This window comes from Equus przewalskii, chromosome 15, assembly GCF_037783145.1.
Source record: "Equus przewalskii isolate Varuska chromosome 15, EquPr2, whole genome shotgun sequence".
Classification (NCBI taxonomy): domain Eukaryota; kingdom Metazoa; phylum Chordata; class Mammalia; order Perissodactyla; family Equidae; genus Equus; species Equus przewalskii.
Window position 1 is genome coordinate 48,383,969 of NC_091845.1, and position 12,339 is coordinate 48,396,307.

A 12,339-nucleotide genomic window follows, 5' to 3' on the forward strand; every position below is an offset into this window, starting at 1 on the left:
TTCCTGGTTACCTGAGAAGTAGCCTCATAGCAAAGGATGCTGCTCCGAATGTGCCCGAGTCCAGTGTAGCTCTGTTCCAAACCCAACCCCCAGCTCCATCCTCCCCTTCCAGCTCCAGTCCAAACCATCCTCATCCTCATCCCAGTTTTTCCTCGGTCAGGACAACACCCGTTAATCCGTGAAAGACACATCTGCTGTTTCTTAAACTCACTGTCTAAAAAGGGAGAAAAACAGAATAAAAGGGAGGGAGGAGGGAGACAAGGGCAGAGGGAAACTCCTCTTTTGAGGAAGGTGTGTTCTTATGTAACAGTCTTCAAAGATTCCTCTAGGTAGAGTTTGCAGCATTAAGTTTCCTAAGACAGGAGATGGGTTTCTTTGTGTCACAGATTCTGAGACAACAAACAAAGAGAAAGCGGGAAAAATGAACCCCAAGAACAGGAGGTGGCTGAGGCTCTTCAGCATGGCGCTGGTTCTGCATTCACAGCTCAGCACCTCAACGCCTGCTGACGTGTCCGCTGTTTGCGATACAGTAGAGCAATGTGCTGGTAAAACTGATCCAATCCAAAAAATAATATTAATAATAATAATTATAATAATTATAATAATAATAAAAAGTCAAGGTAAAATAGCAGCTGCATTTTATGTGTTTGTTGGTGTTACGGGATTTCCAAAACAAAACACAACTTTTTTTCCTTTCCTCTTCAGATCCACTGAGTCTAGAGATCCACTTGTGTCCTGGGCTTAGATGCTCGACTCTTTAGGAGGCAGGTCCACATTGGTGACGGATGTCACCAGGGAGACAAGACAGTCCGAGGTAGTGCCGTTGACCGACCTCCGGATCAGGGACACCCGCTCCTCCACGCAGCCTGCAGACAGGCGAGCCTCCGCATCATGGTCCCAGCACTCCTCAATGGTCACACAGAGCTGGGCCAGGCCCTGCACAACAGGGTAGGGAGAGGAAAAAGACACCCTTGTTAGTGCCCCTCAGTGAGGACAAGCATGGGGACAACAAACTTGATGATGTTGCCAAGGATGAGGCAGAGCCCACCGGTCCCAACCCCAGCAGCAGGCCAATTAGCAGGAGACTGGGGAAAAATGCAGGAATGAGAATGCCTTCGCTTGTGGCACTCACCATCCTAAGCCCACTGGCCTTCCTCCACAGCCCCAAGAGAAGGTCCACTGAACCTCAACATAGGAAAAAGGAGGGGGGACCCAGGCCCCTCCTGGGGCAGACACAGCTGCTTGCCTTGGAGCAGTGATATTCAAACAAAATCTTATGCGAAGCCCAAATCCTGGGCCCAAAGTGCAGCAGTTCAGTCACAGTGGGGAGTGGAGCAGGGTTCTGTCCCCTACAATTTCCCACAGGCCATGGGACACCTCCTAGAGTCCAGGGAACATGGTGTGGCACCTTGTGCTGGAACCAACTGTGTGGAGCCAGGAAAGGCAGCAGAATGGGCAAAATGCACACACCCAGGAGCTCTCTGGCCTGCTCAGCACCAGGCCACACTGAGACCTCTCTGGACCTTGGACTCCTCCTCAAGGAACTGGACCAGCCACCCCAGCATCTCTGCCTTGGGAGACTGAGAAAGTCTGAGGCAGACGATACAGATTCTGGCCCAGCCTTCATCTCCCCATGCCTCAATTTTCTCCATTTGCAGCCCTGGGTCCCAGGGAGCAGCATGGCAGCTGAACTTAGCCTCCAAAGAGTGACCCCTGATGGTAGGTATGGTAGAGTGCTAGCCCCCAGTGGGCTCAAGCCTGTCCTTTTTCTGAGTTAACTCTGGGATGGGCAGGGGGAGGGGCTCAATGGAGCTGAAGGCAAATATCCTTTTAAGATAAGAAACAGTTTACACGGCTGGGGTCTTTAGTAGAGTATCCCCAGAGTGGAGGAGGCCAGATGCCACACAACTCAACCCACATCCAAAAAATGATGAAGGCAGAGAACAGAGAATATTTAATCAGAGCTAAGGCACATGAAGCATTTATGTGACAGGTATCCTGCCAAGCAATTTATTAAATCTATTACTACCCTGAGGAGATACAGGCTCAGAGAAATAAAGCAATTTGCCCAAAGTCACTCTGCTACTGATTGGCAAATCAGCATTCAAACCCAAATGCGTCAGCCCAGGACTAGTGGGCTCCACTGCACAAAGTGATCCACAGGGGGGCAACCTGGACCCTGAGGGAGCTGACTATCAGGCCCCATCACTCTGGGGCCAAACTTGAGGCCAGAGTACTGCAGAGCACTGAACCTCCCCAACACTTCCCTGGTGGGAGGGAGGTAGTGCACTCAGTGGCCTCTGACCTGGCTGCGGAGGAAGGCACTGTCTTGCTGCCTGACGCACCCTTTCTCTCTGCCCCACATCCCACTGGTCTTAGGTTCCTGCCACCCAGGCCCCTCACCGGGTGCTTCAGCCAGTGATCCTTAATGGCGGGCCGCATCTTCTTGTGCACAACCACCTCCTGCAGCTCCTCCAGTGACGGGTGTTGGCCAATCTCTTCCTCAAAGGGTAGCATGTATTCGTCCACCGGTCCTGGGGGTGAGAGAGGGCCCAGCAGGGTTACCCCAAGGTCCTGTTGCTCCCCACCCCACACCCAGGATGCTGAGGGCTCCTGTCCCACTCACCATCGGCAGCCTTGCAGCGGGACACGAGCTCCCACAGCACCAGCCCCATGGCATACATGTCAATGCGCAGGAAGGCGTCTCTCTGGAAGTTGATGGCTCCCTCAAGCACCTCAGGGGCCATGTACCGCCGTGTGCCCACCTACATGAGGACAGGGGAGGGTCTAAGAGTCACTGACCATGCACAAATGCACTCACAGCTGGACACGGAGCCCCATCCTGTGTGCGCCAGACAGGGCCAGAACGGCAGAGGTCAGAGCAGGACACCAACAACGACGGCAATCTTGATTCGCCACGTTCACGGAAGGGTCATGAGAAGTCACGGTGTAAATTATACCTCAATGATAATTTTAAAATATCACCCACTTGAGATAGCAGTAATCTAACACGGAACTGCTGCTTCTTTACTCGAGCAGCACCACAAGGGGCTCCACAGACAATGTGTATTTTACTGAGATTAAGACCAAAAACAAAAGGCAGAGGAGAATACTTAAAAATTAACAGTGAGAGAAAGACTGAGACTACAAAGATGAGCGGCCAAAACTCCAGTCAGGAATCTGGGCTTCTCAGCTGACTGGCCTGGAAGCTCTGCTGCCCTCCAGGCCTTGCTTTCCCCACTGGGAAGCGAGAGCATTGTTCTCAGAGGTCTCAGACAGCTCTGTGCTCACGTGGTGACCCTTGCCCCTGTGCCGTGCCAGCTGAGCAGAAGCGCAGTGTCTATCCCTGGACCCACCCCCCTTTTTGCACCCCCTGAGGCTTGTTACCTGCCCATGGGTGTCCCCCGGGGGTTTCCCTGGCTCAAACCGAACAGCGAGGCCAAAGTCAGCCAGCACGGCCGTGAGGTCACTCTTCAGCAATACATTCTTGCTTTTAAAGTCCCTGTGGAGACAGGTGGACCAAGACAAAGCTGAACATCATGGTGCAACCCACCCTACTCCTGGCTTCCCACCATGGCTCCCAAGATACTGGAGCCTGTGCTCTACAGCCCCCAGAGACCCCAGACCAGGCCATCCCACCCTATCTGGGGAGCAGCGTCGAGTCCAGGAAGCCACACAGGCAGGTAGCTTTAAGACACTCCCCCACACACTGGGGCGAGAATCCCTAACTGCACTTCCACCAGAGCTGTCCAAGAAACACCTGCCCTGCTGGCTGGGCAGACCCCATCCCAGTCCCCACAGAATCAAAGGCCAGCCCTTGCATTCTCAGAGGGGCTGAGGGCAGGCATACTGGCCTGGGATGTGAGTCTTCTGAGAAGAATTTACAATATTTGGAATGTGAGTGAGAACAGAAGTTTAAATAAACTTCCTTGGGTTTCTGTGCAGGCCCAAGGGGCTTGAGCCCACCAGGAAGGCAGGGGCAGAGCAGGGTGCTGGCGCGTGTGCTCAGCTCCACCTTCAACTAACAGAGCCACTTTGGGTCCTCAGTCTCCCCAGTGCCTGGCACAGCCTCGTTGTGAGGATTACACTGGGGACAATAAGCACAATGCCTAGGGCCACCCCTGGCACACTTACTATGAACTACCGTTAGGGTGAACAGTATGGAGAAGTCGACATTCAACCGTTTTTGACCTACAAAAACGGCAATTTCATAGTCATTCATTCTTTGTCATTCACGTTCTTACCATTAGGGGCCCTTCAGCTTTGAACTCTAGAATTCGAGACTCATTCCCCTCCCTCAGAGCCACAGAACCACACTAAACCAGATAAGGCTGAGTCACTTAACTTCGCTGCACTACTGTTCCTTCATCTGTAACACAGGGCTGAGCACCTACCTCACAGGGCAGTAAGGAGCTTAAATGAGCTGGTGTTTCTAAGTGTTAAGAGCAAGGCCTGCCATTTAGTAAGCAGTATGATGAGGAGGTAACACAGCGGCTCTCCAGGTGTAAGCCAAGGACCCCAGAGGGCCCCTGAGACTGTTTCAGGGGATCTGTAAGGTCAAAATTATTTTAATAATAATCCATTATTTGCCTTTTTTAAGCTCATTCTCTCAGGAGTACAGAGTTTTCCAGAGTTTATATACATGTGATGTCATCACTCCGACAGTTAATGGAATGTGTGTGCTCTGACACAGCAAATATCAACAGACATAACCCACATATACAAGTTCTTTTTAGGAGAGTAAAGAGATCCTAACCAAAAAGTTTGAGAACCACTGAGCCAAAGTAATCAAGTCAGCACTTCCTCAAGTGGCCACTAGAGGTCACCAAAACCCAAGATGGTGAGGCCAGGCCGTGCCCAGGACACAGGAAGGAGGGGAAGGGCAGCGCCAGGTGGGCCCAGGTTTTGTTCCCAGTCGCTTCTGACACACCACAGAGCAGCTAGGCATGTTTATGAAATTAGAACCGCCCCCCAACAGGCCTTGCTCTCACCCTCCAAACTCTCTCTGCACCTCCAGGTCAAGTACAGGGAGGGTAACTGCTAACCCAGTACCTGTGGGCGATAGACGGCTTATGGCCCTCACCACGGCACCAGGGCACGTCCTCATGCAGGTAAGAGAGACCTCTTGACATTGTCTCTGCCACATGACACAGTTCGTTCCACGTGATGATGTTCCCCTTGAGGTAATCCGTGAGGGAGCCCTAGAGGAGACAGCACAGAACTTGGGCACAGGGTCTGGGTACAGGACAGGACCCAGCCCAGCCCTGGGAGGGCTGCCTCTGTGGACCAATGGCTGGAAGGCTGGAATTGATATGGAAGGTATATGAGGCTAGGAGGGGTCAGGGGGTATTAATTATGAAGTCACTACTCTTATTCATAAGAACATATCCCAGGGTTAGGGGTTCTTACTGTAGACATTCATGTCCACACGTATGGCAGGGTCACCTTACTGTGGAAGGCCACCACCGGGACAGTGATCACCTCACCTTGGGAGTCTGTTTCCACAGGGCATGGCTCACCTTGTCGTGGAAGGCTGTGATGAGCCACAGTTCCACCTCGAGGTTGGAGCCTCGCTTCTCAGCGGCAATGAACTGCAGCAGGTTCTCGTGTTTCATGCCGGGCGTGCTGAAGATCTCCCGCTCACTCTGCCACGACTGCTTGTCCTGAGGCAGGGATGCAGCTAAACCCCACTGCAGCCACACCACCCGGCAGCAGAAGCACCACCCTCACCCCATTCCCCATCCCCACCCCATCCCCAGCCTTGGCATCTGTAAGGGAGGCAGGCAGAAGACGTGGACTGAGCCAGACGGTGGAGCACAAGCCAATAGTGATCCCTGAGATCACTTAAGGCCAGCACCTGCTTTATAAACGAGGCCACTGAGGAGAGTGAGTGGCCCAGTATCACCTAACAAACAAGAGGCAGAGCCCGGCCTGACATTGTTATGTGTCCTGGGCAACTGCTTGGGATAGACTGGCGTTCAGGGCCTCTAAGCAGAACCTGATGTCAAAACAAAACTTGGAAAATCAGAGCGGACTGAGGTTTGGCAAAGCCCTCCCCAAGTCCTATCATGAAATTTCACCAGCCCCAATGGGGCCCATTTCTCTCTCATCCCACCTATACAGGGCCTGGACAGCCCTGAGGTGGGAAAGCTCAGGCCACAGGAGGGGAGGAGGACCCAGAGCCCCTCACACACACACCTGGAGTGGGAAGATCTTGACAGCCACAAAGTCATTCATGAGCTGCGCCTTCCAAACACAGCCAAAGCGCCCCCGAGCCTTGATCTCCAACAGCTGCAGTGGCTTCAGGCCCACCAGAGGGGACGGGGGTGGAGGTCCAGGGTCCTGGGGGAGACCAGGGCTTAACAGAGTCTGGCCTGGCCTCCCCATCTCTACCCCCGCCCTGCCCCAAACCAGCCACCTTACCTCATGGATGTCCACGTGGCCATAGGGAGGTTTTCGATGCCGGTACATCCAGAAGGCCAGCAGGATGATGAGGGAGAGGCCCCCAATGGGCAGCAGCGAGTAGGCCAGCACCGTGAGCAGGGTGGGGGCTGTCGGGGGTGGCTCGTACGTGACTGGGGGACACACGGAGCCCTGGGTCACACAGCCCGCCCACTCCCGCACCTCCAGTGCCAGACCAGAGAGCCCTGCAGCCACTCTCCACCCAACTCAGGAGCTGAGAGCTCCAGGGCCAAGGAGAGACCCAAGTCTGCTCCTCCCACGGGCCCCTCACCTTCCGGGCCCCCAGCCTCTGGCAAGTGGGTGAAGCGCTCGTTGCAGAAGTTGCCTTCACAGCAGCAGAAGTATACCTGGGGGTTCTCCTCGGTGGCCACACACTCCTGCCTAGAAGCACATAATTTTCCATATACTCCCTCAACTGAAGGATGTGAGACTCTCTGGAGCCCACCCAGCCAAACCCCTGCCCACAGACCAAGAGCCTCACGGGGGAACCCTCGGGGGACAGTGTGAACCCACCTCCCCTAAAGTGGGACCCAAAGTCAGGAAGGGACAGCCAGGGTCAACATTCAGAGAGCCCTCCTCAGGACTGGGGCAGGGTAAAGACAGTTCCAGCAGGGCTGGGACGCTGGCACCATCCCTACTTGTCCAAGCTGTCTCAAGAACCCTTTGTCTTTTTCCTTCCGCCCTTAAATGCTTGGCTCAGTTTCATGGACATCCTGAGACCCACATGGCCCAGGGGGTGGTGTACAGTCCAGCGAGCCCCAGTGGACCTGAGAAGAGAGGTGGCCGGGCGGGGAGGGCACAGGCCACTGGTACCTGTCATAGCAGTTGAAGTCATCCAGCCAGCAGCCCTTCTTGACGAGCTCGATGGTGCCGGAGCTGTTGCGCCAGGAGGCATAGCAGTGCAGCCGCTTGTCCTGCTCGCCCTCGCAGCGCTCCAGGCCGCTCTGGTTGGTGCGCTCCAGCTCCCAGTTGGCGTTGTAGTAGATGCACTCCCGCGTCTCAGCCTCCCCACGCCCAGAACCTGTGCCCCCAGAAATGAGAGACTGCTGAGCACTGCGAAAACCCCTGCTCCCTGTCCTGGGTCCCAGGCCACCCAAGGGAGGCTGGGTGGCAGGTACCAGACCCCACATCACCCATCCATTCAGCACCTCTAAGCTTACTGTGTGCCAGCCAACACCAGCCCCCATCTTATTTTTCCCACTGCAACTGCCCCCAGGCCCAATTAAGAGGGAGAAAGCAGCAAACCTAACACCAAGGAAGGACGGATGGATATGCAACCAGACTGATGACTAGATGCACAAAAAGGGCCTCCACCAACGCCTGAGGCTCGTGGGTCGGGGCTGCTTCCCTGCATCAGCAATTAACGGAGGGACCCTCAAAACCCCAGTGCCCATCAGAGCCACTGTGTGTGTGTGGAGGGGGACCCAGCCCCAGACCTGTCCAGTAAGAATGGGGGCAGAATCTATGTTTTTAAGCACCCCTGTTTGTGTCAGGTGATTCTGATGCAGACCTCAGGCACCTCCGCCTCTGCTATTTCAGCCTCACCCCACACTCGCCACTGTGCCCACCAGGGTGACACTACTGGTGTGTCCCCCACATGCCCCTTCCTAGACTGGATGGGAAGCAAGGACACTCCAGTGCCCTTTCCATACCCAGCTACCACTCCTGGTGCTCTGCAGGGCTAGAGAAGGTCATGAAGAATCAGGCCCTCATGTTCAGGGTAAGGCTCCCAGAGTCACCTTAAGGAACATGTACCCCAAGCAAAATGAGTGCTAGCTGGTGGCTGAGCAGCGATAGCAGATGATCCTTCCAGCTGGGTGGCCCCCAAGAACCCCTGTGGACACTCTCTACCCACTCCTGTGCCCTCTTCCACCCCCTGCACCAGTGCCATCCAGGTGGCCGAACACCAGACCCCCAACTGCCCCTTCAAATATGACCTCAAACATTCACCAAATCCATCTTTCTCACCATCACCTCCAAAATAACCCCCAAGTCCCAGCCCCTAAATTTGCCCCATTGCCCCCAAGATCCTCACAGCCCTGTGAGGGGAAACGGGAAGGAGATGCCAAAGGAGGTTCCCAGGAAACAGATTCTGACTCCTAGACCTGAGGCCTGGGCTGAAGAGCTCCCAAGCCTCCATTTGGGAGTGCCCTGCCATCATTCCTTCACAGGGCATCCCTGATCAAGGGTGGCAGTGGCATTTACAACCTCGCTGCCAGAACTCCATGCACACACCCGAGAGGAAGCCAGCACCTCCAAAAAGCATCCTCCTGTCCTCTCCACACTTCTTGGGCACAGTGTGGGCTGGTGACCTGACACCATCCCTGGCTGGTCTCCCCTACAACTATTCCCATACTAGGAAGGAGGAAGAAGGGGTCAGATTCACCCCCACAGAAGGACAGTTAGCCAGCCCACCAAGAGCCAGGAGCCCTGTTTCACCATCAGCCTGAAAGGCCAGCTGGAGCAGCAAGAAGAAGGCCCTACCCTGACCGGGGGGGCAAAGTGCCCCAAATCCTGGAGGCGTCAAGACCTCCCTCACCCTCCACTCCACCTCTAACAGTGTCCATCATGAGCAAAGAGCTTGATATCCCATGGTACCCCCAGGGAGAAGGACAATGACTGGCTGTCAAGTGGGAGGGGGCCCCCCACCACAGGAGTGGCCATTCTCTAGTCAGACTCTACCCCTTCTGCATCTCCCTGGAGTGATGGGAGGCTCCTTCTAGAGGGACTAGCCAGTGGCAAGCAGCAAATCTCAAATCTCCAGGTAGAACCTAAGGGTTCAGAATCTCACCCAACCAGAATGCCAGTGTCCAGCCATGGCCCTAGCCATCTAATGCCATGGGACCTAGACTTAGACATTAGTAAGAAGAAAAAGAGTGTGGTCCTGCCCACCCAGGCAGCTGGGACCCAGCCTCATCCACAGGAAGGGCCTAAAGGGTCACAAAGGGGCTCATGCAGGGGTACACATGGGCTTCCGCCAGCCAGGCCCTTCATCCAGCATAAGGCTTAAGAGTTAAGAGAAGAACCTGACGGGACGGGGTAAGCATGGGAGACCAACAGCTGAGCAAGCACACCAGAGGCCAGGACCCAGGTTGGCACCTACAATGCCCAGAGGCCCCTTGTCCACTTGCAGCAGCATCCAATGACTAAGTTATGCAAAGCACCCAGTCCAGAATGCACAGGGCCTCCTCTCTCAGCAGGTGGCCCACTGCATCCACAGGAACAATTCTATTGGGAGTCCCTAGAGACTTGAGACTTGTGGGGCCAGACCCCCAAGCCAGGCTGCAGACAAGGGAATTGAGTGCTCTCCCCCGTTCCCTTCTTCAACGCAGTCACCCCACATTGCCAGGCCCTTGAATATGCTTGGCTTCTCGACTTAGCACAAGTGATTACCTCTCGCTGTAAGATGCTCCCCACTTTCTCCTTTAAATTTCAGCTCTTCCCTCTCCCCAGAGACCAGGCAACCCTCTACTTCCACAGGCCCCTGTAACTCCTCCATCACCTAACTTATCATTCTTGTCAACCTGCTGTTATATAAAGGAATATTTCAGACATTCAAAAAGTGTAAAAATAATGTAACCAAAGATAATCCCCAAGAGAAAATAACATAATGAACACTTACGGAAGAAACAAAACATTACAAATGTGCTTGACAACTGCTTTTTAAATGTCAGGCTTCCCCATAAGACTGCAGAGTTGATGAAGGCAGAAGCCTTGAGTGTCTTGAGTGCTAGTTCCGGACACATGATAGACAGACAGACAGATGATAGAAAGATCAATGGACGGACAGAAGAACACAGTCATCTCCTGGCTAGGGCAGGATTTTGAAGGGAGAGGACAACAGGAGGAATGAAATCAGCCTGCAGCCCAAGGCTTAGGGTCCTCAGAGGAGTTTCCACCTCCACCCAGACAACAAGCAACAAGCCCCCTGTGCAAGGCTAGGAGCCCGAACAAGGAAGGTTGACAGACATGGAGCGTGGCCCGAGGCTGGCCCAGCTCCTCTCCAGGCCACTGATCAGGCAGGGACCCCTCTGGCACCATGGGCAGGACCCAAGTGCACAGGGCTGGGAACTCCAAATCTCAAGGCTCTAGGTAGGACCCAAGGGTCCAGGATGTGACTGGACCCCCATCTGGCCAGATCCTCCTACAGGTGACCGAGAAAAAGTCAGTCACGAGTTGGCCAGACTGTTCAAATCCTGGCTCTAACAGTTCCTAGCTGTGTGACCCTGGGCAAGTTACCCAACCACTCCATGTCTCTCTTTCTCCACTTGTGAAAAGGGGATATTAACAGTACCTTTTCCAAGATCAAAATGAGTTAATGCATTTTAAGAGTGGTTAACATAATGGCTGGCATGTTAGCTGTTATATTAGAGCCATACCCATCCCCTGCCACCTATGACAACCCTTAACACAAGCCCCTCTGGAGGGCCCCTTGACCACCAAGTCGGGAGTATACATACCCACGCCTGCAAGAGCTTTGCATTTAGAGCCCAAGGCGGGACCTGGGGAGACTGAGAAACTCCATGCCGCTCCTATACCATACCGGGTTCTGCTGCCAGCTGGAGATGCTGGGGCCTCCCCACTTCCTCCCTCCTCCCTGGCGCTCTGCTTCTGCACACACTCAGCTATTTATAGCCTCTGGCTACACTCCAACCACAGGCTGCCTTTTAATAGACACAGGGCTCCTGCCTACACTCATGGAGCCAGGGCACCCATGCACAGGAGTACCCACTCCCCCGACCTCCAACCCACTCATCCATCTTGGCAAAGGAAGCTGTGCTCCTAAGACAGGGTGCTGCGTGCCCCCTCATACCTGCTGCCTCACAGCCCTGAGGGGAGCATGACTCCAGACACCTGGGCAAGGGGCTCGCTATATCCCTGAGCCACAGCTAACCCAACCACTGGCCTCTATAGGAACCAGGTATATAAGTGGCAGTGTCCCCAAGAGTCAGTCCCTATGTTCCAGGGGCCTACATTTTGGTGGAAAGAAGTCCCCAGTTCTCCCCAAGCCCTCAGTCCAGCCGGGAGAGAGAAACCTCACTCCTCAACATACACCACCACCAAAAAAAAACACATGCAGATTCCACTCTAAACTGACATTCCAGGGAGCTGGACCTAAGTTTTGACACTCCAGGACAAGCACTCCGGAGGTCTGTTTCCCCAGTCCAGTCAGCCTTGGACACACCCCTCTATGCAGTGGGGAGAAAAGGGGGAAATCTGACCAGGGTCCTGCCTTTGAGGGACTCCAAGTGCAATGGGGAGAGGGAGGAGTGACGGATGGGTGGAAAAGTGAGGGGTGGTTAAGGCCGAGCCTTGGAGAGAGGATCTAAACCTGGAGTGGCCACGCCTCCCCTGGGGACCCAGGCTCTGGTCTTGGGGTGCGTCCAGCCCAGTCAGCATCTCCCAGAGGAACTGCAGACCCCAGCAGCCACTGGGCCATGGCACTCCACCCTTGGCTCCTGGAGGCCCCTGGGGAGCCCCTGCCCTCTCCAGGGGGGTAGGTACCCAGCCCCAGCCATGTAGGCAGTGTGGAGCACTGAGACAGAAATGCCACCCGCCACCTCAGGCCCCTTCTGCCAGCACACCGAGGAGCCCCCTCCCAGAAGCCTGTACACTGAGAGGTAGCCAAGTGAGAACGACAGAGGGAACCTGGCATTCTCCCTCACTGTCCAGCCTCCAGCTCTGCCCAGAGAGGAGGGGTAACCTCCCCGCAGACGGCAGCCAGGCTCCCTTCCTAGGAGGCTCCTTCCTTAAGCTCCCCAGCCCTCCCTGCTCAGAAGGCAGCCCTGCAGTTTGTTGAGCACCTGCCGCCCCAGCAGGTTCCCCCAGAGGAGCCAAGGAGGGCCTGGAGACCTAAAGGTTAGGGGTCCCAGTGAC

General features: G+C 54.8%; 1 protein-coding gene across 5 annotated transcripts in view; it reads right to left on the reverse strand.

The window, feature by feature from the left end:
• Positions 1 to 602: 602 nt before the first annotated feature.
• ACVR2B (activin A receptor type 2B) overlaps positions 603 to 12,339 on the reverse strand; it is a 30,546-nt gene continuing 18,809 nt past the window's right edge. For 2 of the 5 annotated variants that reach the window (XM_070577238.1, XM_070577236.1), the window contains exons 2-11: positions 7,276 to 7,483; positions 6,734 to 6,843; positions 6,424 to 6,551; positions 6,199 to 6,342; positions 5,520 to 5,663; positions 5,053 to 5,201; positions 3,388 to 3,502; positions 2,627 to 2,765; positions 2,404 to 2,534; positions 603 to 936 (exon numbers count right to left, since the gene is read on the reverse strand). In XM_070577238.1, the coding sequence (XP_070433339.1) occupies positions 742 to 936; positions 2,404 to 2,534; positions 2,627 to 2,765; positions 3,388 to 3,502; positions 5,053 to 5,201; positions 5,520 to 5,663; positions 6,199 to 6,342; positions 6,424 to 6,551; positions 6,734 to 6,843; positions 7,276 to 7,483 (1,463 nt within the window). In that variant the 3' untranslated portion in view covers positions 603 to 741. Of the gene's footprint in view, positions 937 to 2,403; positions 2,535 to 2,626; positions 2,766 to 3,387; positions 3,503 to 5,052; positions 5,202 to 5,519; positions 5,664 to 6,198; positions 6,576 to 6,733; positions 6,844 to 7,275; positions 7,484 to 12,339 lie in introns of all 5 variants that reach the window. The other 3 variants (XM_070577237.1, XM_070577235.1, XM_070577239.1) reach the window with 2 other exon arrangements.